Source organism: Sturnus vulgaris, chromosome 29 (genome assembly GCF_052056855.1).
Source record: "Sturnus vulgaris isolate bStuVul1 chromosome 29, bStuVul1.hap1, whole genome shotgun sequence".
Lineage (NCBI taxonomy): Eukaryota > Metazoa > Chordata > Aves > Passeriformes > Sturnidae > Sturnus > Sturnus vulgaris.
Window position 1 is genome coordinate 5,315,691 of NC_142271.1, and position 26,309 is coordinate 5,341,999.

Consider the following 26,309-nt stretch of genomic DNA (forward strand, 5'->3'; position numbering starts at 1 on the left):
CCCGGCCCATCCCGCACGGCCCGCGGGGCTCCACCCGCCCGGAGCCTGCCCGGAGCCTGCCAAGAGCCCTCCCCGAGCCTTCCCCGAGCCTTTCCCGAGCCCGCCATGCTGTCCGGGGCGCCGCCGCCGCCCGCCGGCTTCCCCAGCCCTCCGCCGCCGCAGCCGCCGCCGCCGCCGCCGTCCGCCGCTCCCCCGCACGGGCCGCCGCCGTTCCCGGGGAAGGGCGGCCTGCAGATCCGGAAGAATGCCATCACGGACGACTACAAGGTCACCACGCAAGTGCTGGGGCTCGGCATCAACGGGAAAGTTTTGGAGATCTTCAGTAAGAAGAGCGGCGAGAAGTTCGCGCTCAAGGTGCGCGGGGACCCCCGCGCCGGGCACCGGGGGGGGACGCGGGGACCGAGCGGGGCTCTGGGCCGGGAGGGGCCGGGGAGCAGCAGCGGCGCTGCTGGCGGTGATGGAAGTGTCTGCTGCGGGGGAAGGGGGTCCCGGGGGGGCCACGGGCGGCAGCGGGGCCGGCCGGACAATGAGCTGCCCGCCCGCCCCTCCGGCCGCGCTTTAATCGCCGCTTTTTCCCCGCATTGAGAGCGGCGAGACGCGCCTTGTTGGCTTTGTAGTGGGAAACGGAGCGAAATGACATCTTTGTAGCCCGAGGTTGGGGTGGGGGGTCAGGAGTGGAGAGGAGACCGTGGCCTGGCTGGGATCCTCCCGGGGGATGCGCATCTTGGGATGCCGGGGTGTGCATCCCCGAGTGCGGGGGTCACACCGCGGGACGTGGGGTTCCCTCCGTGGTGTGTGGTGGGAGCCCCGGCAGCTCCTCGCTGTCCCCGTCCTGTGTCCCCTCCTGGCTGTAACACCGAGCTCCTGTGGTCCCCCGCTTCCCACCGGGAATATTGCAGCGTTACGATGTCACCCCTTGTCCCTAACTTGCTTCTCTTTGACAGGCGTGGATAAACAGCGCGGTGAGTTTGAGCCCGCTCTAGGTGATGCGACCCTTCTCCTTGTTTCCAAAGGAGGTTTTTGAGCAAAGAGGGGAGCGTGTCTCCCTGCCAGCGAGGCTTGGGGAAGTTTGAATGGATTCCTGACACGCTGGGTGACGCGGGAGCAGAGCTGGCTGCTCGGTGGGAGCGCCGTGTTCTCCAGCATCCGTGCAATTTGCGCCCACACATGAGCTGTTCCAATCCTTGGCGTTACCCTGAGAACTGGGAAGGCTGAAAACACCCCACCTAAAGCCATAACCCTCAGCTAAACCTGTAACTCCCACCTAAACCTGTAACCCCACTTCTTCTGTGTTTAGGGTTGCCTCTCTGTTGATGTCTGGGGTTCCTAACCTGAGTGAGGGAATGAACGTGGGGCTTTGGGGGTACAAGTTGTGCTGCAGAGGTGATGGGGTGGGTACCGTGCTGAATGTCTGTGGTTAAGGAAGGGCGGTCAGTTAGGTGTTAAAAATTTGGCTTTTCCTTCAGGAACACCAGAGACATTGCTCATGAGGCGCCCCACGTTGTACTCCAGGGTGACATTGTGTTGTCAACTCTTTGGGTTGGAAATTAGCAAAATCCTCTTCTGTTTTGACAGACGGGCTCCTCCTCGCCTCTGAAGTTGAGTCACATATTTAAAGCACAGATCCCAGCACTTCCCTCTCCCCAGCCCTGAAAGGGGAAGGATGGAGGAGGCCCAGCCCGGAGGTTCCTGTGCCCGCTGTGGTTGGGGCACAGGACTGGGGCTGTCACCCTGCCCGTGCCACAGCGAGGGCTCAGCCTCTGTGTCACATGTCACACGGGTGCCTTGGCTTGCTGAGAAGCCTCCAGAGGTGCAGGACTGCAAGCTGGGATGCAGGAGGGTGACACAGAGTGTCCGTGTGGCTCTTGCGGGGTGAGGAATATTCGACACTGAATCTCTTTTAGGAAAAGGGATTGTCTTGCTTGTCCCCTGTCCTGGCCTCTCCTGGCGTCCCTGACGGGGAGGGACGAGTTCAGCTGAGTGGTTGGACGTGTCCCTGGCTTCTCAAAGAGCAGCACAGCTGCTACTGTAAGTGATTCCCTCCAGCACCTTCCAAACTGCTACACTTTGACTTTGGGCTCTGGGACGAGCCCCTGGGTTCTCGTCCTGCCCTTGGGAGTGTGAGCTACAGCCTTGGCTTACTCCATTGGGATGTTTGGACTGAGCTGCAGAGCCCAAACTTGGTGTGGGTGTCTGCCCTAGACATGATGTGTGCTGACTTCATTCCCTCCTCGGGTACACGGCCGGGCTGACGTCTCTGCTAGAGACCTGTGGAGAGGTATTTGGGTCCAAATTACTCATGGGCTGCATCACAGTGGAAAGATGACCTAAAGCAGGATCCACAGAAGTGATTGCATCGAGTTGTCATATTTCAGATGATGCTTAAAAGAATCCTGATGGCCCATCGCCAGGAGCCACAGCTGAAATCTGTCTGCTGCCTGCTTTGGTTGTGCAGTGAACCTTTCCATTTGGAGTGTCATTCTTTAGGTTTGCTGTTCCAAAATCTTGTCTAACAATGCAATCCTTCACTGGAGGATGAGACACAGTTGTGTCTCTTCCTGACGTGAATGATTTTTTTCTGGTCATGTTGTGCTTCCTCTTGGGTCACGAGCAACTGTTGTGTTGTTAAAGTTCTTTCTCCCAAATCAAGAGATGGTTTTGTTAAGGGTTCTGCTGAGAGTCACTTTGCTGAAGAGAGCTTTTCAGTGCTCCAGGAGAGTTTGAGCTTGGGGACAGTGTTCTAGCAGCAGTGAAAACATTAAGGCAAATTTTCTTCCCCTTCCAGAGCAATAGTCCATGGCAGAGACACATCATTAAATAAAGTGACGCTGTGTGCGAGTTAATGGATGGTAGTTCTGCTTGCTGTGTAGTACCTGTGTGAAAACAAGAGATTCCTCTACTTTTCTTATGGATTCTTCTTCATCTTTCTGTTTCCCACCTCCAGTTTTATTGTATTTTTTGGTACCTGAAGTGTGGCATCCCTGAATTACCTGGTGTGAGGCAGCCACGGATGGTCCCAGTCACCCGTGACCCTGTTTGGAGCACGGTGATGTGCAGGGTGGGAACAGGAAGCCCAGGGAGAGGTGATGAATGGAGCTGAAACGCCTGGTTCCTTACCTCGTTCTTCCTTGTACCTTGGTGTGATTTATTATTAGGCAAAATTAGGCTGGTAGTTTCTGTGGAGGCTGCTGTATGTAGGTCACTGCTGGCCTGACTTGGCAGGGTTGGCTGTGGTCAGGCTGCAGTGGTGGGGCTGGCAGTGAGGGCTCTTTGCCCGCTGCAAATTCCACTTTTAAGACTAATCTTTGGGCTGGCTGCCTTAATTCCACAAGGAAATGGCAGCTAAGGCAGGCTGGAGAGTGGGGACTGGTATTGCAGGTGATGAGTTTTTCTCTGTTGTATGTGTTGGAGCTCTTTGTGGAGGAGATTTCCTTTAAAATCCATGAACAAACCTCGCTGCTGACTTCAGCTTCAAAGCAGGAGATCCTCACCCGGACTGGTGAGCTTTGGAAGGGCTGGAGGAGCTCAGGGCACTGAGCTCGTGGGTTTGCCCCATTTCTGGAGCATCCTCGGTGCTTTGGTGTTTGTGAAACACTCCCAGTCTCGCTCGTGGCCTCATCTGATATCTGTGAGTGCTGGTTCCCCTGATGGAGAAGGAGGAAGGAAGATGCTGCTTGTGGTTTGCTGTTCTGGGAAGGTGCCTGTTGTGGAATTAGGGCAGGCAGCTCGGAGCTGAGAGCTGAGCAGCTCTGTGGATGAGGGAATTCGTGTAGCCAAAGCACCCTGTGTCCTGCAGCTTCGTGTGAGATCAAATGCTCTGTCCTCCCGAAAATCCATCTGGAAAAACACCCCCAAAGTGAGGGAGTAAATGGAGATCCTGGGCTCGTGCTCATGGGAAGCAGCTTGCTGTGTCTGCTCTTCTTCTGTCCCTCTCTCAGTGGAGAGATGTTTTTTTTTATTAGCTCTGCCATGTATTTTATATAATCACAAATGTCTTCACCGTGGCCTTCTGTGCAAGCTGTGGTTGAAAGGCTGTGGAAACTGCAGTGACATCACTGGGACTTTTCCAAAGCAGTGGTTTATTATCTCATTGACCAAAGGAGTCTACTGACTTGGGGTTTGAGTTTGTTTAAACGATTTAGGATTTGCCATAATCTCTTTTAAACACTTCACATGCTCTGAGCAGTCAGAGCTCTGACTGTGATGGTCTGATAAGGGCTGGGAGCAGGAGCAGGGGTTTTCTCTTTGGTACGTGCTCAGGAAGTGGCGGGGCTCTTCCTCTCAATAATAATCTAATGCCATCAGCCATGGCTCTTGCAAAAGACGTTTCCCATGTTTTCAGAGGCGGGGAACTGAGATGCAGTGATTTACTGAACGTCAGAGGCTGAGGAGCTGAGCTGCCTGTGGCATGCAGGGTGAAAACACAGCCCTGCATGTGCGATTTAAGAGCCAAATTCCACCAGGTAAAAGGATGATTTTGCCATTCACGCTGAGCCCTGCTGGCCTTTGGCAAGATCAGAGCCACACACACAGCAGGAACTGTTCCAGGACAGTTCGTGGGGCTGTGGAGGTGATGGCTCTGCCTCGGGTAGTGAGTGATGCAGAACAGGAGCTGAGCTTTGTCAGTGCTCTGAACCAACCAAAAACAATGTGTAAATTAATTAACTGGAGCTGGACACCCTGAGAGCCAGGTCTGGCACGTTTGGAGCACGATGGGTGGGCACAGGTGATGGAGACTCCTGGAAGGTTCCTGCTGAGGGAGCCTGAAGGGTCCAGGTGGTGACTTCTCTCTTCCCAGCCAGCTCTGGGATGTGCTCTGGTGTCTGATGGGATGGAGGGGCTCTTGCTGGGTTGCAGGGCAGTGCAGGTAGTGGGAGGCATCCAGAGGAGTGCCCAGGTCCTGTGGCACAGCAGCAGCATCACTCCAGGTTCGTGATCTGCCATCTCATCCTTCCTGATGGGCTCCTGTGCCCCACACCGAGGGCTTTGCTCTTTCCAAACCCGTCCTTTTGCTGTGGTTTTGCTGTCTGCTGAGGAGCTGAGAGGGAAGAGCCCTCCTTCCTTACGAAACCCTTTCCTCCTGCTCGGAGCACAGCAGCCTCCCGACCTGCACACAGCCCTCGCTGCAGAGCTCAGGCTCCTCTCCAAGCACAACTGGCCTCAAGTTGCAGCATTCAGGCAGCATGACCTCACCTCCTGGTTTCCAAGAATAACGTGCTGCCTCCCCTGCTGCCTCCCCTGCGCCGCGCCGGGGCTGCCTGCGGGGCCACGGTGGCTTCCACAGCCCATCCCGGGCCAGCTCCAGGGCTCTGGCTTGTGCCAGGTGTCCCAGGTAGCCCCGTGCCCATCCCAGGCTACTCAGCTCCTCTGCCCTTTGTGGTCTTCAGGACCTGGCTGATGTTGTAGGCTGATTTTGGAGAAGGGAAGAGTTTGAGGCAGGACCAGGGCAATCCCTCCACCAGCTCCAGAGGTTGGCATGGGAACGCAGCTTGGCTTGACCACTCCCCAGAAATGGAGTTTGTAGCCAGGGCAGTCACACTGAGCCAGCATCGTGGTCATATCTGGGGCGGGCAGTGTTGGATTTCACGGCCCCTGGGGTCTGGATCCCATGGAAAGTGGGTCCCATTTCATTGCTGTGGGTCCCATTTCATTGCTGCAGGATGAAGAACCAGCCTGCCCATGGCAGGGGGGTTGGGAGGAGATGACCACCAAGGTCCCTTCCAACCGAACCATTTCGTGATTCTCCTGCTCTCTGAAAACGCTTTCAGCTCCTTTCAGCTCTGGCTGGCTGTGCCATCTGCCTGGAGGCTCCTTTTGGGCTCATTTTGGGGAGGACTCTCAGCTTGTGGCCGGTTCCCCAAAGGACGTGGATGGGTTGGAGGCTTGGAGCAGAGCACGCAAGAGCAGGTCTGAATGCAGAGAGCTTTAACAGCCTTTTAAACCGTTCTTCCTTTGTACCCCGTGGCTGAGTCATTTCAAACATTTCAGCCTTTTAAGATCCTACCAATTTGAGGTGGGGATTACAGCAGCTGGCAGCTTGAATGGCTGCATTAACTCGCTGCTCCTTTGTGGCCTGGGGAGGGGACAGAGTCCCTGAGTGCTGCTGGACCTGAGATGACCTGAAACAAAAAGTTCTGCTGGAGATGCTGTGAGCCACAAAAAACGTCACATGGAAGGTGGGACACAGGGAGGGGGGACACAGGATCTGCTCTGAGCACTCTGGGAGCTCAGAGTGGCTCCATCTTCACTCTGGAGCTGCTGAGGAGGATGATGGCATCTCCTGGTGGGTAAGGGCTTTCCCTCAGTGCTGTGCTGTGCCAAGGTGGTGTCCCAGTGAGGAGGGCAGGTGAGCTCTGTGGCTCAGCAGTGGTGCAGCTGGCACAGCCTTTGCTGTCATATGTAATGAGATTATTCAGGCTCTTGGCGTCAGGGCTGCACGTGGTTCTGTGCCCGCCTGCCCTGCGAGCTGTAGCCTAAACCAGAGATAAAGTCCAAAATACAAACCCAGATCTGAATGTTCCTGGGGCGCCCAGCCAGGCTGGGGCTTTGCTGCTCTGCTCTTGGTGTCCTTACCCGGCTTGGCCTGTAGGTTTGGGATAAGGGGAGGGATGGATTCATTTCCTTTGTCACCGGAACTAAGTTGACTGCAGGTGGGTTCCTGTTTTGAGCTCAACCTTCCCAGCTCTGCTGGCTCCAGAAGATGGGGGTCAGGCAGGTTTGGGGTCATTGTGTGCCTCACAATCATTGCAAACCCGTGTCCCAGCAGGCTGGCACTCTGTGCTGTCCCTTTCCCAAGGGCTGCAGCACCTCCTGCCTTGGGAGCATCCTCTGAGCTCTCCGTGCCCGCTGTCCTCCTGCATCCTCTGCTGTGCGGCACCGAGCTGGGGCAGCCTCTCCAAAGGCTCCTTGCATGTCCTGCCAAGTGTGTGTTTTCAGGGAAATGTGGCTGGACAGCAGCACAGGCTGGGGCTGCTGTGGAAATTTGGCAGCGTGTCCCCGCCAGGCTGCAGTTCCAGTTCCAGTAGCAGCGGCTCTGCAGGTGCGGGCGGGAGCTTGGGAATGCGGCTGGAATCCCGGGTATCTGTGATCCTGGCTGTCTGCACCGGGCTGGGGGAAAAGCAGATGCAATCAGGTCCAAACAAACCCAAAAGTATGCGTGATATCCTCAGCTTAGTCTAACAAAAGCAGTAAATAGAATAAAGAGCAGGGGAGGTGTCTGGTGGCAGGGATGTGTTTTGAATTCCAGCAGCAATGAGCTTTATGGCATCTCCATCTTCCCCGCGTTCTATTCCCACATGTGTAACGACCAGGCAGGGGCCACTGTGGGTGTCACTGAGCTGTCACCACGGCTCTGGGGCTCAGTGGGGCTCCCAGAGCCAGGCTGGAGGAGCCACTGTCACCTGTGCCAGCCTCCTCCTGCCTGCCCGCTCCCCTCGGGGCTGTGCTGTGACTCTCTCCTCCTGCCGGGCCGTTTCCCAAGCTCCTGCCCGTTGTGCTGGGCAGATTTGCTGAGAGAAGGAGCCCCGGGCAGGCGCTGCTTGCGCAAGAGGCTCTGCTGGTGCTGGGAAGGGTTAGGCTTGCCAGGAAGTTTAAACTCAGGTTATCTCCTGGAAGTCATCGGAGCTGTGAATTTGGCGTTTTCAGCTGGGTTCCTCCCTTGCCTCTGGCAGAGCAGTGCTGGCACAGGCACAGGGCTGTTTAGGGGAGCCTGGAGGTGCTGCAGCCCTTGCTGGACCCTGCCCAGGCTCTCCTGGAGAGAAACATCTTCCTCTTGCTGGCCCAGGAGCTTGGAAGAGTCTTGGGGAGCTCTTTGCTTTTGTCCTCAGTGTGTCCCACAAGGAATGAGCCTGCTCCTGGTGCGAGTTCTGCTGACATCTCCCCTCCATCCCCTCCCACCCTGCTCATTCCACCTGGGGGCTTCACACTCCCCATCTCTTCTTGTGAGGAAGAATTGCTGTAAAGGACGACTGTGCCAGGACGGGAGATGTTCTGTGGGTGGTGGGATTCAGCAGGGAAGTGCTCCAGGTCCCTGCGGGTTTTTGGAATGGTTTTTGGTCCCAATCCCCAGCTCCTTGCTGCTGGAGGAGACACCCAGCCCTGCCTGTTGTTAGGGGTGCAAATGCTGGGCTGGTGAAAGCTGATGAGGAAGATGCTGAGGAGGTTCTGGATTAAAATGTCATTATTGGGTGCCACTGGGCAGGTGCTGGGTGGGAGCCAGAGCTGCTTTTTCCTGGGAGCTCTGGAGCAGGTCTGAGGCTTCTGCCTCTGCCACAGTCTGAGGGGGCTGTGGAAGATGGTGTTTGTGTGCCTCAGTGCAGTATTTTGGGGGAATATTCCCATTTCGGGCCTTGTCTGGAGGAGCTGCAGGGCAGACACAGCTGTGGCTCTGTGGGTCCAGCTGATGGGAGCAAGGAGAGGGTTTGGGGTGCTCAGTGTGTCCCCTTAGCTCAGCTTTGCAAGAGCAGCGTGTTTTTGGCAGGTCAGGCACCTCTGGCTGTAACCAAAACATTCCTTCCATGCTTCCTTCTCCTCAAAGATTGCCCTGAAACAGCCAGGCAGATGTCACTGCAGGAGGACTGGCCTGGGACGTGGTGCTGATGCTTGGAGGGTTTTTTAGTGACTTCTGAGCATCACTGGACATGTGGATCCTGTACCCCCCCCAGCAGCCCTGGAGAAGCTGTGTGAGAGCCGGGGGTAGTGCAGGGTGGGTCTGGTCACAGGGGCCGTTCAAGGCTTCATTTGTCCCTGTCTGTCAGGAAATGAGGCTCTGCTCCCTCGAGGTGTTCCTCCAGGCTGTGAGGGGCTGTTGCAGCCCCAGGCTCTGCCCCGGGGCTCGTGGGGGGCTGCGAGCCCCAGGATGGGAGGCAGAGCCACACAAAGGCTGCCCTGTCTGCTCCTGGGCTTCCCCCAGCCCTCAGCTCTTCTCGTGAATAAGGGGGATTGAAAAAGCTTAAATTCGTACAAAGCAGGGCCCAGGAGCCCCCGGCTGACCCGGAGGGAGCAGCTGCCCCCACTCACCCCATGCTCAGGGAGAGCACTGCCCTGGGATGAGGCTGTGTGCGACGCTGGCTCAGGGGAGAGTTGCTTTTTTTTAAAAGCTGGCTATGGGAATGCCCAAGGAGAGCAGGCTGTTTGCCAAGGGAGCAGCAGTAGCTGCAGGAGGAGATTTTTTTTTCTGTTAGTTTGTTTTAAATATCCGTGCGTTTATCCTTTTATCCCATCTCGGTTTTAATCTAGCAGGCAGAATGAATCCAAACCACTTTGCTGCCTGTGGGATTTGGTAGGAAATCAAGCAGCCTGCTGGTAAACACTGTCAAGCAGTGGGGTGCTGAGCATCCATGGCAGCATCAGTGACTCTTCCCCGTGTGTTTTCTACACGTGTTTTTGCTGTGTATTGAAAAGATGTGAGAGCACAAAACCTCTGCTGTCAGCCCAGGCTGGGTCGGGTTTGCTGGGGCTCTGAGCAGCCTGGTCTGGTGAAAGTGTCCCTGGCCATGGCAGGGAGCTGGAATGAGATGATCTTTAGGGTTCTTTTTAACCCAAACCACTCCATGGCTCAGTGACTCCTTGCTCTGTGTAACACCAACAGGAGGGAAATTTCCCCTCTGGTATTTTTGGAAAGCTTGTGCACCCAGGCACTTCACAGCGAGTTTTACACCCTTGCTGGCCGAGGTTTTGAGGTGATGGTGGTGACTGGGACACTGCTGGTCCAGGGCTGTGTCCCAGCCTCACCAAACCTCCCCAGCTCTGGGGCTGCACGGCTGCTGCTGCTGCCAACAGGTGCTGTGGGGCTGCCAGAAGCCTGCAGGGAGCTGAGAATAGCCACCGTGTCCTGAGAGCTTTCATGTGGTGCCAGCAGGATGCAGAGAAGGGCTTTTGCTAAAATAGAAACACAACTGTGTTTTCCTGTTGGCTGAAGGAGTCTCGGGGTGGAGGAGGAGTGCCCTGCTCCCTGCTCGGCTCCTGGGCTGGCAGGAGGCTCTCAGGTTTTCCCTGCCTTGTTTCAGAGCCCAGGATTCCCCTGAAATGTTGGCTGCTGTGGGTGGAGTGGAAGGGCACAGCCTTAGGTCGTGCTGGGTGTCGATTCTGGGCTGTTGCTTGGCTCGTCACCCTTGCGGGTTCATGGCAAAGGGGAGTTTCCAGCAGCTCTTCTGCAGGTCCTGCTGGGCTTGTACAACCTCAGTGTGATGGCAGAGGGATGAGGAGAGCAGCCTGTGGGGCAGGGACAGCCTGGAGAGTGCAGTGAGAGCTTTGGGGGTGTTTGGGGAGATGGCAGAGGAGAGGCTGGTGAGGGCTGTGTGCCCAGGGGGTGCAATCCCCTCTTGTCCCTTCGTTGCCATCCCCTCTCCTGGCACACATTGCTGCTCCTCTCCCCGCCCTGGCCATGGTGGTGACGGAGGTTTGTGTCTGCTGTGCCATGTGAGGGGAGCAGGAGGAGGAAGAGGAGGAGGAGGAGGAAGGCTGTTGGTGGCCGCGGGGCCCCTGCCTCACTGAGCACCTGCCCAGACAAAGCCCTGTTATGAAACCCCTGAGCTGCTCCTGGCCTTTTCCTGCTCCCAGCACTCTGGCAGCCCCAGGCTGGTGTGGGCATCGTTCCTGCTGTGGATTCTCAGCGATTCCAGCCCCTCTGGCGCTGCTCAGGTGCTGCCAGGGTGGGTGGTGGGTCCCAGCAACCCGGGGATGCTCTGCTCTGCATCCCTGCAGAGCTGGGCTGCACATCCTGGGCTTATCTCAGCGAGGTGTTTGCTGTGCCCTGGTGTTGACAAAGCCTGTGACAGGGGTGAAACTGTGTTAAATAAACAGCTGAGGAAGGACAGGATGATGCAAAACGGTGCTGTCGTCACCATGAGCTTCAGGGGTGCGTAAATGAAACCCTCCCCAGGCTTGGCACTGGTGGAGGAAACATCCCGAGGCCACCGTGCTCCCAGTGCCAGGGGCCAGGGGCACTTCAGGAGGGGCTGGCCTTGATGCAGCTTTGTGTTCCAGTTTGGTTTTTTCCTTTCTTTAAATATCCATGTATTTCTTTGTGCTGCACTAAGATGTGTGTTGAAAGGATCCCTGTGCTGGGGGGGTGGGTGGCAGCCTCTCCTCTGTCCTGCCCGTAGCCTGAGCCCTGAGAAATTTCATTTTTGGGCAGAGCTCAAGCCCAGGAGCTGCCGGGAAGCTGTGAGTGTTGTGGGGCTTCTCCTGGCAGGGCTTCAGGGCCTCTCCCCAAAATCACTTCCAGCTGAAACGCTCAGGGAATGGGTGGACACGTCCAGGAATAAAAGCAGTTCTGGGATGTAGGTGTGGGGAATCCAGAGCTGTCCCTGGGATGGGAGGTAGAGGAGGGGTCAGGCAGGGTTGTCTCCAGGATTGGTGGGAGCCAGGGACCCAAAGAGATGCTCTGGGTGCTCTGGGTGCTGAGGGGAAGCCCCTGGCTGTGGGTGCAGGGCTGCTGGAGGCAGTGCTGCTGATGTGGGGTTTTTTTCAAGCTCTGCCTGTGGGAGGAAAGCACAAAGGACATAGGTCAGGCCCGAGTTAATGGTTTACATCAGTGTTTATTTCGGTATTAACCACACCTGCAAATATCAAGCACTTCCCATCATAAAAGCACATGTGTGCTTTTCCGTTCGTGTTGTCAGCTCTGATAGCAAACCTGGCAAGGAGAGGGGCGGGGAGGAGGAGCTGACCCCGGCCCCCAGCTCTGCGAGGAGCTGGAAGGTGAAGGTGTGTGTGTGTGTGTGTGTGTGTGTGTGTGTGTGTGTGTGTGTGTGTGTGTGCACCAGAGCTGCTGGTCTCTGCCCTTGCCGTGGCTCCTGATGTCCCTTTCACTTTGTGCTGTGTGGATAAAGCCCCTGGCAGAGGCAGCAGGGGTGGGTGGGATCAGGGCTTTGGTTTGCAGAGAGCAGCTGAGCATCCCTGCCCAGAATGGCTCCATCCAGAGCTGGGCTGTGGCTTCTTCTGGCCCCAAGGCTCAGTCCCTTCCTGCTCTCACCCAGTGCTGTGGTGGCTCCTGGTGGGCAGTGACATCTGGGGTGTCTTTAGGAAAGGATGGGATGGGTTGGAGCATTTTGCCCGTTGTGACCCCGTTTGTCCCTGTGGGGTTCACGGGAAGGTCCTGGCAGGGTGGTGGCTCTGTCACTCCAGCCAGATGTGGCACAGCAGGACAGGGGACCTCGTGTCTGTGGCTTGGGCTGCTCCTGCAGAGATGAGCATCGCCTGAGTCAGCCAAACCTGGCGCTGCTGCTGAGGGCTGGGAGGAAGAGGAGGCTCCCAAAACAAAAACGTGGGACTGAATAGGCCCCTAATTTTGTTTTTCTCAGATAAATGAAGCCGACACTCTTTGTTTCTCTCCTTTAAACACCAGCCCCAGCCTGTTGCTGGGTGTGAGTCAGCAGGGATGCTTCGTGCTGCTGCTGCCTTGTTGCCATTTACCTGCTCTGACTTTTTCCCGTGAGTTTTGCAGCCCCTTCCCACCCACCTCCATCTCCTCCCTCCAGTGCCTCCACCACGCTGGGACCCTTCCCTCATCATCCAGGGTGCTGCTCCTGGACACCCACTTGGACACTTCATGTCCAGGATGTGCCCAGAGTGTTTTTGCTGCTGGGAAATGGGCTCTGCAGTGCGGGGGGCACGGGCCCCTGGCAGGTGGCTCTTGTTTAAACCCCGGCCTCTCTTCTGCTCCTCGCCTTTGTGTGCCTCGAGAGGCTTTTGTTGCCGCCTGAAAAGGCTGAATGGCTGCTGCATCTGTCGCAGGGGGAGAGAGGGGCAAGGAAATGCTCAGCAGATGCCCTGGGAAGGGGGGGGGGGGCTGTGAGGTGGGGGTCCTGAGCATCACCCACCGAGCAGAGACCCCCATGAGCAGGAGACCCAGAGCACAGGTGAGCTGGGGCACAGGAGACCTGGGCTTTGTGCAATGCTGGTGGGCGAGCGAGGCCCCTTGTGAAAGCACCGTGTGTGTCTCTTCCCTCTCCCCATCTCCATCCTCCTCCCCGCTGCAACATCTGCCTCTCTCCAGGCTGCTCCTGGCAGGGGTTTTAGCTCTGCCCTCGCTCGCTCAGCCTCTTCATGCCTGGCTGAGCTGCTCGTGTGATGGGGAGGAAGGATCTCCCTGCACCTCCGCCGTGGCTCCGGGTGTCCCTGGCAGCGCTCGGATCATTCAGGCTGGGAGAATGCGGCCGAGCAGCTCGAGCGTGTGTGTGTGTGTGACAGCTCGTGTTTGCTCGGCCTCACTTGCCTCTCCTGCCTTGCTCTTTCCAATCCAAATAATCCTCTCTTGCTTGGGATCCTTTCTCCAACCTTTCCGTTTTCCCCGAGGCGGGCGAACGTGGAGGATGGAGCCGGCTGTTGAGCATCCCCCGGCTCTGGCAGCACTGGCCCCCATTCTGGAAGGTGGGTAGCTGATACCTGGTGCTGTCCTGCCTTCCAGACCACCTTGGATGAAGCCACCTCCATCAGGGAGCAGAGCCCCTCTCCAAACAGCCATCGTGGGCTGGCAGGACAGGGCACGCTGCGGGCAGGACCCACGCGCGGCTCCTCCTCGGGACACGTCACCTCTGCTCCCCGGCTTTCCCCGGGCAAAACAAACGTGAGCATGAGGCTTTCACCTCTCCAGCTGGGGCTTCGAACTCCTTCTGTGGCTCCTTGGGCGTGGGCAGAGCAGAAACGAGCCCCAGCTTGGGAAAGTCCCGTCACCAGGGCAGCAGGGCAGGTTGTGGTGGGTGTGAGCAGCGGGGATGGGGTTAATGTCAAGGTTTCTATAAGTGATGTGGGGGAGGCTTCCTGAGCTGCACCTTTAATTGTTACTGCCTTGTGGTTCAGCCATGAATTTCCCTCTGTTTGGTAACACAATTCCTCTTAGGGGCTCTGGGACTCGTGATTTTGTTTCTCTTTTGTTGCTCATCAACGCCAAAAGCGGAACCAAGCTTTGCTGCTTCCATGTCCTTCTGCTGCCCTCTCCCTCCCACCCGTGTCTGGCAGGGACTGGGGCAGCTTTGGCCTCATTACCTGTGGGCTCCCCAAATATTCTGGCATTCCAGGCTCAGTTCAATCCAGGGAGAGGTGGGAACAGCCTGTGCAAAGCTTCCAGCACCGGCCCTACAAATGTGCAAAGCAGCTGACACCAGTTGGCAGCGAGTTTGCAGGGGAAGATTAGAAGAGGAAAATCCTTTGAAGAGAAACCCTTTTACTTTATTAGGAAAAAATGCTCCTTGCCCTGTGCTAGCCGGGTCAGGGGAATCCAAAGCCTGTGTGTGTGATCCAGGCAGGGGGAAGCTCTGCTTTGCTTCCCTGCTGATCATTTGGGGGATGACAGCCTGCCCCTCTTCGCTGTAGGTTTATTCTTACTGCAACTCAAGCAGAGTTTATTTTAACCCCTGTGGTGCAGACAGGTCCTGAGGGGAGCTCCTGGAGGTGGTCTGGGGTCTGGGGACAGCCCTGCAGGCCCTGTTGGAGGGCTGGGGGCTGCACAGCCTGTGCTGTTCTGCTGAGGATGGAGGAGAATCGGGTGGGATCAAAATACACATGGAAATAAAACCACCCTGCCCGGGGTGAGCATGGGGCAGCCCTGGAAAATGGACAGCTCAACACCCCAGTGTGAGCCTGATCCTCGTTTTCCATGGAAGCTGCCCGTGGGAGGTGTTTTTCCCCTTGGACAGGGATATTTTGCCCATCTGAGTGTGCTGAGCTCACCGAGGGGCAGCAGCGTTTGGGGCTGTGGTGGCACCCAGAGCCAGGAGGGACGGTGGGACAGGAGGGACAGTGGGACAGGAGGGACAGTGGGACAGGAGGGACGGTGTCCTCAGGAACCTCCTGCCGTGCTTCCTTTTCCAACCTGTCGTGACTCATGGAACATCATCCCAGGAGGAGGCGGCGAGACTGAATCAGTGGTGCCTGAGGACAGGAGAGGGAACGTGAGCGTGGGCAGCCCCTGCTTTGCTCCAGAGCTCTCCTTCCTTCCTTCCTTCCTTCCTTCCTTCTTTGCTCGTGCCCACCCACCTGTGCTCTGCCTGTCCTGAGCTGATGGGGGGGAAGCTCAGCTCCATGTGGTGCTGAGCTCTTCCTTGGAGCTGAAGCTCGTTTTTGATGCCTGCAGGACCAGGCTGGAGCCTGGATTTAGGTTTGGGTTTGCTCAGGGTGTGCTGTCCTCCTTCAGAAGCCCTGATGAGCTGTTGTGTTTCCTGAGCTGCTTCCAGGGTTTGTCTTTCCAAGGTGGGGAGAAGCCCAGAGGTGCTGCTGGAGCTCGTGAGGAGCCTTTGCTGCTCTGGGGGTCCTGAGCACATGGGGCTGGGCTGTGCCATCCTCTGATGGGAGCCCTCGGCCTGAGGGCTCTAATGAAGCTAATGAGGGTGTTCAGAGGAACACAGAACTAATTTCTCTCATGGAAAGGCTCCTGGGGGAGCTGGGCTGAGCCAAGGCACAGGATGGCAGCAAACGCTGTCTGCCCAAACCTCGGAGGTGTCAGGCTGCTGGGAGAGGAGCTGGAATGCGGCTGAAAGCTGAATTTCCTCCCTAATTGCCAGCAGGGTGGAGTGGCTCTTTCCCTGCTCTCCCTCCTTTCCTGCAGGGAGGTGGCCCAGTGGGAAGCAGAGATGGGATGGGGCAGAGCTCTGGGCTGGCACAGCTCTCGTGGCTGTCCCCTGTGCCCTGCGGTGCTGAAGGGATGCAGATGCTCTGTGACCATGAGCTGATGTTTGGAGACGTGCAGCGGCTGCAGAACTGAGCACCCACAGCACCCAACATCCATGGTGGGAAAGGGATGCAGCTCCTCCTGTGTGAATCCTGCCCGGATTTGCTCCGAGGTGGTGGCAGAGCTTCCTCTGCAGCGCTGCCCTTGTGCCCTGCCCGGGGACACTTGTGTAACTCGGGGATCCGGTTACTGCCCAGCTCAGCTGCTGAGCCCTCCTCCCCAGCAGGAGCAGGCAGGTAGTGCAGCGTTCTGCAGCTGAAATAATGGAGTTTGATCTCCAAGGAGCCCTTCTTTGGAAGGGGGAGCAGGAGATAAGAGCTGGAAAAGCTGAGCTGAGAGCAGCTGTCCTGGCTGCTGCCATCCAAGGGTTAACCCTGGCTGCGTTCCGGATTACTGGGTTGCAAAATCAGCTGGGGTGGGATGGGGGCAGTTCATCCTTGCTGAGTCTCAGGGGAAAAACGAGGTGATTTTCCCATCCCAGCCTCCTTGTTGGGAGCCAAGAAATACAAATCTTGCTGTGGTCACAGGCTGCCCTGGACACTGGGGCTAAATTAGGGCCGTGGGCAGTGGTACCACACCCCAAATATTCTGGATGTGGGGTTCCTGTGAGCAGAGCAGTGCCAGGACATCACCCCCAGAGGTTTCACTGCTGGCTGGGGACTGGGAGCTGCTGGCTCCCACCTAAAGAGGACAAACTGGTGGCAGTGCTGCTCTTGTCCCACACCGTGCCATTCTTGGCACATTCCCCATGTCCCAGGGCACAGGGAGCTGCTGCCTGTGTTGAGGGCAGGAGTTTTGGGGTGCAGCAGGTGATGCTGGGGCTGTGGGATGACTCTGCCATGGCTTGTCCATCCTGCAGCAGCAATGGCCTTCAGCTCACGCTGCTGCCGCCAGGAACATTTCCTAAATTAACCAAATCATTCCCTTAACGAGGCTTAACCTGCTCCTCTCAAGCCTCTCCATGCAAAGCCAGCAGGGGAGCAGAGGGAGCAGCTGGATCACAGCTGGGTGCTCTGAGAGCACTGGGGCAGCTGTTTGCTCCCTGGGTACAAAAACAAACGTCAGGGCCGTGCTGGTACAGGTAATGGAGGCCTCCCACTTCATTAGAAATCCAATTAATCTCCTATAACAGTGCTCGGAATGACCTCTAAAAATGGGATGTATTTTGCTGTACCTCTGCTGTTTGTCTTGTGCAGAATGATGTTAACTAGCTGCTTCCTGCTGGTCCATTTTCCGGGCACATAATTACAAATTGTTTTGTTTTTCTCTTTTCTCTTCAGCTTCCTGGCTCCCCAGGCCAGGCTCTTCAGAGTGGGGCTGCAAATAGCCAGGCTTTTCTGCAGCCCCCTTTGCATGGCTCCTCGGGGGGCTGCTGTTACCCTTGCTCATGGTTTTGGTTTCTGCAGGATCCAGTTTTTAGGGTAAAAAAGCAATAGAAGAGCAAGGAGGGGCTGTCCTACCTCCTGCCCTGTCTTCCTTTTGCCCTGAGGATGTCAAGGAGTTTGTGCAAAGGTTGGCTTTGGCCACTTTGGTCCTTGCTGAGTTTGTGATGGTTTGGTGCCAGCAGCCTCTCCAGGTTTCCTCTGCCTGGGGAAGCAGGAGAGCTGAGCAGGTGGGAGAGGTGTGACCAAAGCCCAGGGATGGTGTTTGGGGTGGGTGGCTGAAGGGCACATCCTATCTGTGCCTTTGCCTGTGCCAGGGCAGCACCATCAGGGTGTGGGTTTTGGGAATTAATCCTTGCCCCTCTGAAATCCCCACTGCCCTGGGCACCACCCTGGGCCCTGTAAAGCATCCCAGGGCTGATGCTCCTCTGCTCCTGGAGCGTGTCAGGGACAGGTCAGAGGGGTCAGAAGGACTTTTCTGTCTAAATCTTGGTAAAATGACCAAACCTGCTGTTTCCTGCAGGGTGGGGGTGTTTCCACATCCCCCTGCTCGCTGCTGCTCCAAGGGGCAGAGCTGCTCCAGGGGCTGAGCCTGGCCCCAAAGGCTGCTGGAGACAGGAAGGAAAATGAACTGCTCTCAAGATAGACACGTTTGTTGTTCTATATTTAGGAGCACGGTAATTAAGGCTGCTTGTTTATCCTGACAAACATCATAACTAATAGTCTGTGGCAGACAAGCAAAATACTTTCTGCACCTGGGAACTCGGAGCTGTCTTTGGGAAGGGCAGGGGGCTCATTAAAGACCTGCAATTTAGGGAACATCTGGATGTTTGCTTTGTCCCCTCCCCGGGCACGGGTGCTGGTGGGCTCTGGATTTGTGGTCAGGAGGATCCCTTGGAGCAGCAGGCTGATGGATGGGGGCCAGCAGAGCAAAGGGGAGGGTGAGGATGCTCGGTGGCACCCAGGGGTGCAGCGGGGGAGGTATCAGGGTGCAGAAATTGGCTCGTAAATGCAGTAGATCTTGCTGGTGGGGCACTGGGAGGTGGCAGGCAGCCAGAATAAGCTTTTCCCAGCCTTCGGAGGAAGGGCAATGTCACTGGTGGGGTTTTGGGGTCCCTTTGGGGTCCCCGAGGTTGCTCCTGCAGCCCCCAGTGACAGAGCACGTTCCCCAGCCTTGCCCAGATAGAATTCTGGCTCGTGGGGAGCTCTCAGACCAGCAGGGAAAAGAAACCAGCACATGCAGAAAGGCACAAATCCATAGTTTATTCTATGAAGGCATCCTATCTAGCATGTACCAACGGCTATTGTTTTAGAGGGGTTTTTATATCTTTTGAGGGTTTTACAATTTGCACCAATTACCAAGGGAATTCTACTTTCTAACCAATCCCTGAGGGATTTTACATTCAAAGCTGGCCTATGGATACTGAAAGAAAATGAACCACTAATACTGGAGGTAGATAAGAGGGTCTTCCAAGGGGGGGAAGCTAAATTCTTTTTGTATTCGTCATTTCACAAGCCATTTCTTATCTCTACGCTCTGGTTTTTCCAAGGAGCTTGTTCTGAGGATGCAGGGAAACTTTGTTCTGTGTTTTCTCTTCCCTTCACAGGGCAAGCTGAGGGCAAGTGGCTTCTCAGAGTTCCCACTAGATGGGGATGGAGGCATTGCCAGAGCGCTCGCAGCGCGCCCGCGGGGAGCACCCGGCCCTCGCCCCCGCGTCCTCTCTGGTGGCCACGGTGGCAACCGGGGGTCATGACCCGGCTCCCCGGGGGTGGCTCGGGGCTGACAGGATGTCACTTCTCCCGCAGATGCTGCAGGACTGCCCCAAGGCCCGCAGGGAAGTGGAGCTGCACTGGCGAGCGTCGCAGTGCGCGCACATCGTGCGCATCATGGACGTCTACGAGAACCTCTACCAGGGCAGGAAGTGTCTGCTCATCGTCATGGAGTGGTGAGAGCCCGGCACAGCAGCACCCCGAGCCTGCTGGGGAGGTGCCAAAAAGGGGGGTGGGCATCCCCCAGCCCCGGGGATGCCAGGGGCATGTGAGGGATGCCAGCCCGGGCACAGGGTTGGTGTTGGAGGGATGGGGATGGCTGTGCTGGCTCTGAGTCATCCCGAGAACGTGCTCAGCTCTGAGAGACCCAGGGCCTGTGGTTCTCACAGGTGGGTCATAACCAAAGTGGCTTTGGCCATCGAAAGTTGGGGTAGGCAGAGGTTGCTGGCAGCCCAGCAGCTGCGGGGGGGCAGCAGCCAGGGCGAGCTGGCAGCTCTGGTGCTGCCCTGGCAGCTCTGGTGCTGCCCTGGCACCTCCTGCAGCAGCAGCTGAGCGGCTCTGGTTTGGGTAGGAGCTTGGTATTAACCTGGGGACGAGGAGGAGGGATGAAGGGGAAAGTATTGAAACCACATCCCAACCGCAGCTGTGATTTGATGCAGCTTGCTTGCCAAAACCTCTCCTCTGGCAAGCTGGTAGATCGCCTGGGGGGGCAGCGGGGGCAGGAGCAGTGCCAGGGCAGGTGGCACAGCAGTCCCCAGAGCAGCTCCTGTGGGGGGAACAGGAACATGAGAACCACCCTGGCACTGTGGGCAGCCAGGGGTGGGAAAGGGGTGTGTGGTGGGGAAAGAAAGAATGGCTGAGGGGTAGGAGGAGAGTCCCCAGGACTGTCTGTGGGACCAGGGATGCTCTGGGGGTAACGCCCATTGCAAGGCAGGATTTGACTTCCAGCAGGAGTAGGCTCTGGGTCCTTCCTGTCATGCTCTGGATCCTTCCTGACAGGCTCTGGATCCATCCTGTCATGCTCTGGATCCATCCTGTCATGGTCTGGATCCATGCTCACAGGCTCTGGGTCCATCCTGACAGGCTCTGTGCAGCACAGGGCCCTGAGGGCTGCAGGCTGTTGCTGTTGCAGATGTCAAGTGAATGTCAAGGAGATGCTATCAATGCTGGGAAAGTCAAAACTGCTCCTGCTTCAGTCAGATCAGGCAGGGGCAGGAAGTGCCATTATCCCTGCTCTCATGAAGAATTGTCCCATACCTCAGTCCTGATCTCTGTGGGAGCTGCATTTCCCTGAGGATACCTGGGGAGGGAACCCCACCAATGGTTCTCCAACACCTCCCATGGGCCCTGGCAGTGCTGCTTTGGGGTCCAGCCTCTGTGTCCCAGCTTGGGGAGCCCAGTGTGACACTGCTGTTGTCTCTCCTGTGCCCTGAGCTTTGCTCAGCACTTCTGTGCTGGCTCATGGTGCTGCTGAGGCAGTTGGCTTGTGAGCAAAAGGAGGCCACGTGTGCTGGGAGTGCTCTCACCAATTTCAAGCCACATTTGCTGCCTTTACTGTAAATGTGTTTCTGTGGCTGCTGGGGTGACCACGTCCGCCTGCGCCTCTGCCCTGCTGGTTTCGGGAAGGAGGAGGCTCTGAAACGCCCCAGAAGCACCAGCCCAAGGACTTGGATGGGGATGGGGATTGTTTCCTGCTGAGCAGCAGAGGGTTTGGTGCAGCTTGTGGCAGTGTGAGATGGACCCACAGCTTGTGACACCACCCTGCTTGTCTTGCAGCTTGGATGGCGGGGAGCTCTTCAGCAGGATCCAGGACAGGGGAGACCAGGCCTTCACAGAACGGGGTATGGAGCCCACACCCTGCTGCCCCTCAGTCCACTCCGTCCCCTCCGTGACTTTTTTGAATCCTCAGCAGAGTTTTGCACTCAGGGAATGAGCAACATGGGTGTAAGGGCCCTGCTTTTCATGTTCACTGGAGAATAGGGTTAGGGGTTCTTTTCTCAGCTGCTCCCACACTCTGTCCATCCCACTCCTGTCAGAAACGCTCACTTCCCTCAAAAAATTAAGTCCATGGGCTGTGGTTCTCATAGATCTCATTAATCTCATTCCCTCTACTCCTCTGGCCAGGAAAAGCAGCCACACAAACCAAACTCTGAGCCCGTTGCCCCCTTGACTTCCCATCCTAAGGGGAAACCATTCCCAGCTGGATTCCTTGCTGCTTGGGTGTCCTAAATGGTGCAATCCCCTCCTTGGTATCAGGGTCAGGGGCTGGTCTCTGCCCCATCCCTTCTCCTGGAGTTTCTGGGAGCTGCAGGTTCCTTACCCAGGGATGGGGAGTGGCAGAGACTCCATGGAAAATCGGACTTCAGGCAGAGAAAACCCCTTTGATCTCAGCCAGGTTCTTTGACTCCCGGTTTGTAGAGTTACCCAGGGAGTGGTGCCCCTTTTTAACTTGCTTGTGAAAGCTCCTGATGGTTTCTTTGCTGCTTCAGAGGCTTCGGAGATCATGAAGAGCATTGGGGAAGCCATCCAGTACCTGCACTCGATCAACATCGCACACCGGGACGTGAAGGTACCACCCTGAGCCCCCCTTGGCAGTGCCAGGGCCACGCTGCCCCTGCCCTGCTGCTCACTCCTTGTCTCCCCTGCGTGTTGCCAGCCCGAAAACCTCCTGTACACGTCCAAAAGGCCCAATGCTGTGCTGAAACTCACCGACTTCGGCTTCGCCAAGGAAACCACCACGCACAACTCGCTGGCCACGCCCTGCTACACGCCCTACTACGTGGGTGAGTGCCTGGGGGGCTGGGTTTGGGGTTTGGCAGGGCTGGGGGGCAGAGCTGGGGGGGTTTGGAGGGTGCCATGTGCAGCCCATCACCTCTGCACCCAGCCTGGAGCTGCTCCAGGCAGCGCTTCCCAGAGTGGCTCTTGGTGTGTCCATGGGGTGTCAGAGCCCTCTCACTCACTGCTGACACCTGGATTTAGGATTTTCTTTCTGTCTTTACCAGCCCCAGAAGTGCTGGGCCCAGAGAAGTACGACAAGTCCTGTGACATGTGGTCCCTGGGTGTCATCATGTATATTCTGTAAGTCCGGGTGTTCCTCTCCCTCCTGCCGGGCTCAGCTCCTGCTGCTGGCACTGCCCCGTGCCCTGGAGGTGCTTCTGGGGAGTTTTTTGGGGTGGCACATTGACTCTAATCCCCCTCCTGCTTCAGGCTGTGTGGGTACCCCCCCTTCTACTCCAACCACGGCCTGGCCATCTCTCCTGGCATGAAGAAGCGAATCCGAATGGGCCAGTACGAGTTCCCCAACCCGGAGTGGTCCGAGGTGTCAGAGGAAGGTAAACGAGGTCCTTGTGGTCCCTGTGGTCCCTGTCCCCTGGCTCAGGTCTCCTTTTGAGGGCTGGGTGTGTCAGGGGTCACCTCTCAGCATCTTCACCTCAGCTGGAGAGGCTTTTGCTGCAGGGTTTGTGCAGGGACAGGTGTGTGGCACACAGGGGGCAGGTGTGTGACACACACACAGGAGGGGTTTTAGGGCAGGTGTGTGGCACACAGCAGGGGTGTGAGGGGTTTTGGGGCTGGGGTTGGAGCTCAGGAGATGCCCCCTGGCAGCTGCTGCCTCCTGACCCTGCCCCAAACCTTGCAGTGAAGCAGCTGATCCGAAACCTGCTGAAAACAGACCCGACCCAGCGCATGACAATAACAGAGTTCATGAACCACCCCTGGATCATGGTGAGTGTGGGGATGGGCTGGGATCCATGGGATGGGCTGGGATCCATGGGATCCCTGGGATGGGGTGGATTCCTGTGGCTCCAGCTCAGGCTTCTCCTCTCTCCTGGCAGCAATCCATGCAGGTGCCCCAGACCCCACTGCACACCAGCCGTGTGCTGAAGGAGGAGAAGGACCTGTGGGAGGATGTGAAGGTAAAACCTCTCTCTGTCCCTGTCTGCAGTGCTCTGCACCCCTCTGTCCCCTCGGGAATGTCCTCTGCTGTGGGGCTGCAGACCAGGCTCCTTCACTGTCCCTGGAAGGGATCAAAAACTGCACAGATGTGGCACTTGGGGCCATGACTGAGTGCTGGGGTGGCTGTGCTGGGTTAACCATGGAATCACAGAATGGTTGGGAAGGGACCTTCCACTGTGCCAGGCTGCTCAGCCATGGGGCACTGCCAGCCATGGGGCAGCCACAGCTCCTCTGGGAATTCCATCCCAGGGCAGAGCATGGTTGGACTCAAATCATCCTGGAGGGCTTTTCCAACCTCAGCAATTCCACAATCCCCGTTTGGTGTGGGTGTGCTGGCTCTGGGGATGATCTGTGCTTGGGAGGGAGCTGGAAAATTTGGCAGTGGGACCCCCCAGGCCCTGCTGCCATTTATTCCCAGCTGCTCTGGGGGACCCTGGGGGGACTGTGCTGATGGCTCTGTGCCCCCTGCCCGCAGGAGGAGATGACCAGTGCCCTGGCCACCATGAGGGTGGACTACGAACAAATCAAGATCAAGAAAATCGAGGATTCCTCGAACCCTCTGCTGATGAAGAGGAGGAAGAAAGCCAATCCCCCCGAGCCCTCTGCGCTGCCCCACTGAGGGAGCCCAGCCAGCCCTCCACAAAGCAATAACTATATATATATATTTTTTAAGAAAAAAAAAGACAAAAAGAAAAACAGACTGTTCTATCGAGCGCATGGAATTCAGACATTTATACCAGACTAGTTATTTTTAGCTACTCACCTGTGTTTCTGACCTTGCTGGGGCAGGTGCTGAGATTCCCCCCTCAGATCCACACCTGCAGCCTGGGATTTTTGTCCTGTAGGTGAACGCCGCCAATAATTGGATTTTTATTTTTCTTTTGTGAAACAGTTTTGATTTATACATATATATATTTTTTTTTTTCCCCCCCTCTTCCTTCCTTCCAAAGACATGGAAACTCCTGTGGTGACCTTTTTAGGGTATATAACGTATAAATATTTTTTAAAAACTACTGTAGAGCTGAAACCCAGACAGCGTGTTCCCTGTGTGGATGCTGGCTAGAGACAAGCTCCAGCTTTGGGAGTGGGTCAGGGAAGGAGAGCTGCCCTCCCCCCTTTGTCCTGTGGCCACCAAATCAAGCCCAGGAGCCAAAAAGCAGCGCCCCACCCCTTCCCTGAGCTGGAGCCCGGACCTGCCTGGCAGCACCGTCTGTCTGTCTGTCTGTGTGTCCGTGGGCCTGGAGCTGCTCTGGCTCCCCCTGGAATGCAGCTCTGACCTCAGGGGTGGGCAGGGGAGGGGGCAGGAGGCCGTCCTGCCCCCCCAGCTCTGCAGGGATGTGTCCCCCACCTCACCCCATCCCCTGGGGACAGGGTGGGGGCCAGGGGAGGTGGCACAGCTTGAGCCAGGCTGGCAGCACTGACCCCTCCCCGGCTGGGCTGGGGGTGCTGCTGCCCCCCCAGTGCGGCTCCTGCAGCTGCTCTGAAGTCTTTAGTCCATGAATTATTAATATTATTATTATTATTATTTGTCACGATGTTTCACTTCGTTAAATGTGTTTGAATGGGGAAAAACAATTTTTTAAGGCGATGTTTGGTTTTTAGGTGACCTTTTAGACACTGTATGGAATTTTAATTTGTTTTGAAAACTGGTTTTTATCCCTTTTTTTCTTTTTTTTTTTTTTTTTTTTTAATTATTATTTTTGTCTGTTGGCTTATACTAATCTTCCCGGTCTGCTCTTCAGTCCTTTGGATTAAAGACACTTAAAGAGTCACCCAGTCTCTGCTGGTGTGGGGTTGTGTGGGGTGCAGTGGGATGCTGTGGGGTGCAGTGGGATGTGGGCTGTGGGCTGTGGGGTGATGTGGCCCTGGCACAGGGTGCCCAGAACAGCTGTGGCTGCCCCTGGATCCCTGGCAGTGCCCAAGGTCGGGTTGGATGAGGTTTGGAGCAGCCTGGGACAGTGGGAGGTGTCCCTGCCATGGCAGGGGTGGCACTGGGTGTCTTTAATTCCCTTCCCACCCAAACCAGTGTGTGACTGTGTTCCTAAGCAGCAGAGGGGTCAAATCCCACAACGATGCTGCAAGACGAGAGCTGGGAGCAGCCAGAGGAGCTTCAGCCTCCCCTTCCAACCCGAGCCAGGGGGAGCCTCTGGGGTTCCAGAGCAGGGAATTCATCCCTGGCACTGCCCCAGGACCTCAGGAGAGGAAACGTGGCTGCTGCAAACAGGCAGGGACGTGAGGCACAAACAGGGACGTGAGACACAAACAGGGATGTGACACACACACAGAGGTGTGAAGCACGGGCAGGATTTTCCATCCCCCAAGATCTCACGAGCCTTGTGCAGGTTCAACGTTTTGGAAAAAAAAAACCAAGATTCTCTAAACAAACGTAATCCTGGTAATGAGCCCCGAGGCTGTCTGGGGCGGGATGAGGTTCAGGTTTCTTTTCTCACCCAGATCCTGTTCTGGAAATTACGGTGCTCACTGACACAAATCTCAACTCCGGCGGGAAGATTTGTGGCTTGAAATGTTTTCTGTGTGTGTTTGGGGAGGGAAGAGCAGAGCAGGCAGCCGTGGCTCCTTCCCCTTCTTCATTCCACTCTACTTGAAGCCATCAGTGGCCAGCAGGGTGGTCCTGAAGCTTCCCAGGCTTTCCTGGGCATCCCAACTCCTGGAGAAGAAGGTGTCACCTCCTCACCCTCCACTTTCCCTCCCTCCCCAGCAGAAATGTTCCTCTGGTGTGGACACACTGTTAGAGGCCAAGGAAAATTACAGCCAGGAAAATCATTCCCAGGCTGGAGTTTCTGCTGGTTCTCTCACAAATCCGTTCCCAAGCTGACAGCTTATTCAGCTCTGGTAGGAAGAACTTCTCCCAGAATAATAATTTAGTCAAAATAGAATGGAATTAATCAATATTAGATTAACACCTAATGCCAAGCATGGGACTCGTTCTGAAGTATTGTCCCAGAAGAGTTTTCTCAATTATCCAATGAGCTGCTGTCTTATCTTAATTCTGCAGAAGATCCTGTAAGTACAAATCGTACTCTCCATGAAATGTCTCCTTCCTATCCTAAAGGATAACCCTGTAGCTGTGGCTCTTCTTTCCACTGCACCAAAGGGTTAAATCCCTAACCCACAGCTACACTCTGGAGGGGATTCACCCTCACCCAGCAGCCAGGTTCTCTCTTTCTGTCACTGCTTTCAGTGCCTGGGTGGATGAAACCCAGGGCTGTTTTCTGTAAAGCTGTTGATACTAAAAGGAATAGCTGGGGCAGTGTGGGTGGTGGGTGAGAACGGGCTTACTCACACGGGGCCGTGTTTTGTTGCTTTTAGATTTGAAACCCAAATTTTGGGGCAGAGCTGCTCACAAGGCGCTGTAAATAAATCAGAGGGCAGAGGAGAGGTGCTGGAATTCCGGGGGCTCTGTGCCCCTGGGATCAGGTAAGGATGGGAAAAGCAGCAGGAAGGAATCCCATTTTATTTGGGGGAGATGAGATGGATTCACACATCTGGAGAGAGGTGAGATTCCAGGTCCC

The 26,309-nt window shown here is 56.3% G+C and overlaps 1 protein-coding gene across 1 annotated transcript; it reads left to right on the forward strand.

Moving 5' to 3' along the window:
• MAPKAPK2 (MAPK activated protein kinase 2) lies at positions 1 to 24,311 on the forward strand. The gene is made up of 10 exons (XM_014872569.2): positions 1 to 354; positions 18,859 to 18,998; positions 20,599 to 20,663; positions 21,312 to 21,391; positions 21,479 to 21,605; positions 21,825 to 21,900; positions 22,030 to 22,154; positions 22,460 to 22,545; positions 22,656 to 22,736; positions 23,252 to 24,311. Exons 1-10 carry the CDS (start codon positions 106 to 108, stop codon positions 23,393 to 23,395), a joined length of 1,173 nt encoding a protein of 390 aa, XP_014728055.2. The 5' UTR covers positions 1 to 105; the 3' UTR covers positions 23,396 to 24,311.
• Positions 24,312 to 26,309: the final 1,998 nt, after the last annotated feature.

Bases quoted from the DNA above. Each gene is read 5' to 3' on its own strand.
- MAPKAPK2 (XM_014872569.2), top strand. From the start codon at position 106: ATGCTGTCCGGGGCGCCGCCGCCGCCCGCCGGCTTCCCCAGCCCTCCG. The intron at 18,999-20,598 runs GTGAGAGCCCGG...CTTGTCTTGCAG, and splicing joins CTGCTCATCGTCATGGAGTG to CTTGGATGGCGGGGAGCTCT. The intron at 21,901-22,029 runs GTAAGTCCGGGT...CTCCTGCTTCAG, and splicing joins GGTGTCATCATGTATATTCT to GCTGTGTGGGTACCCCCCCT.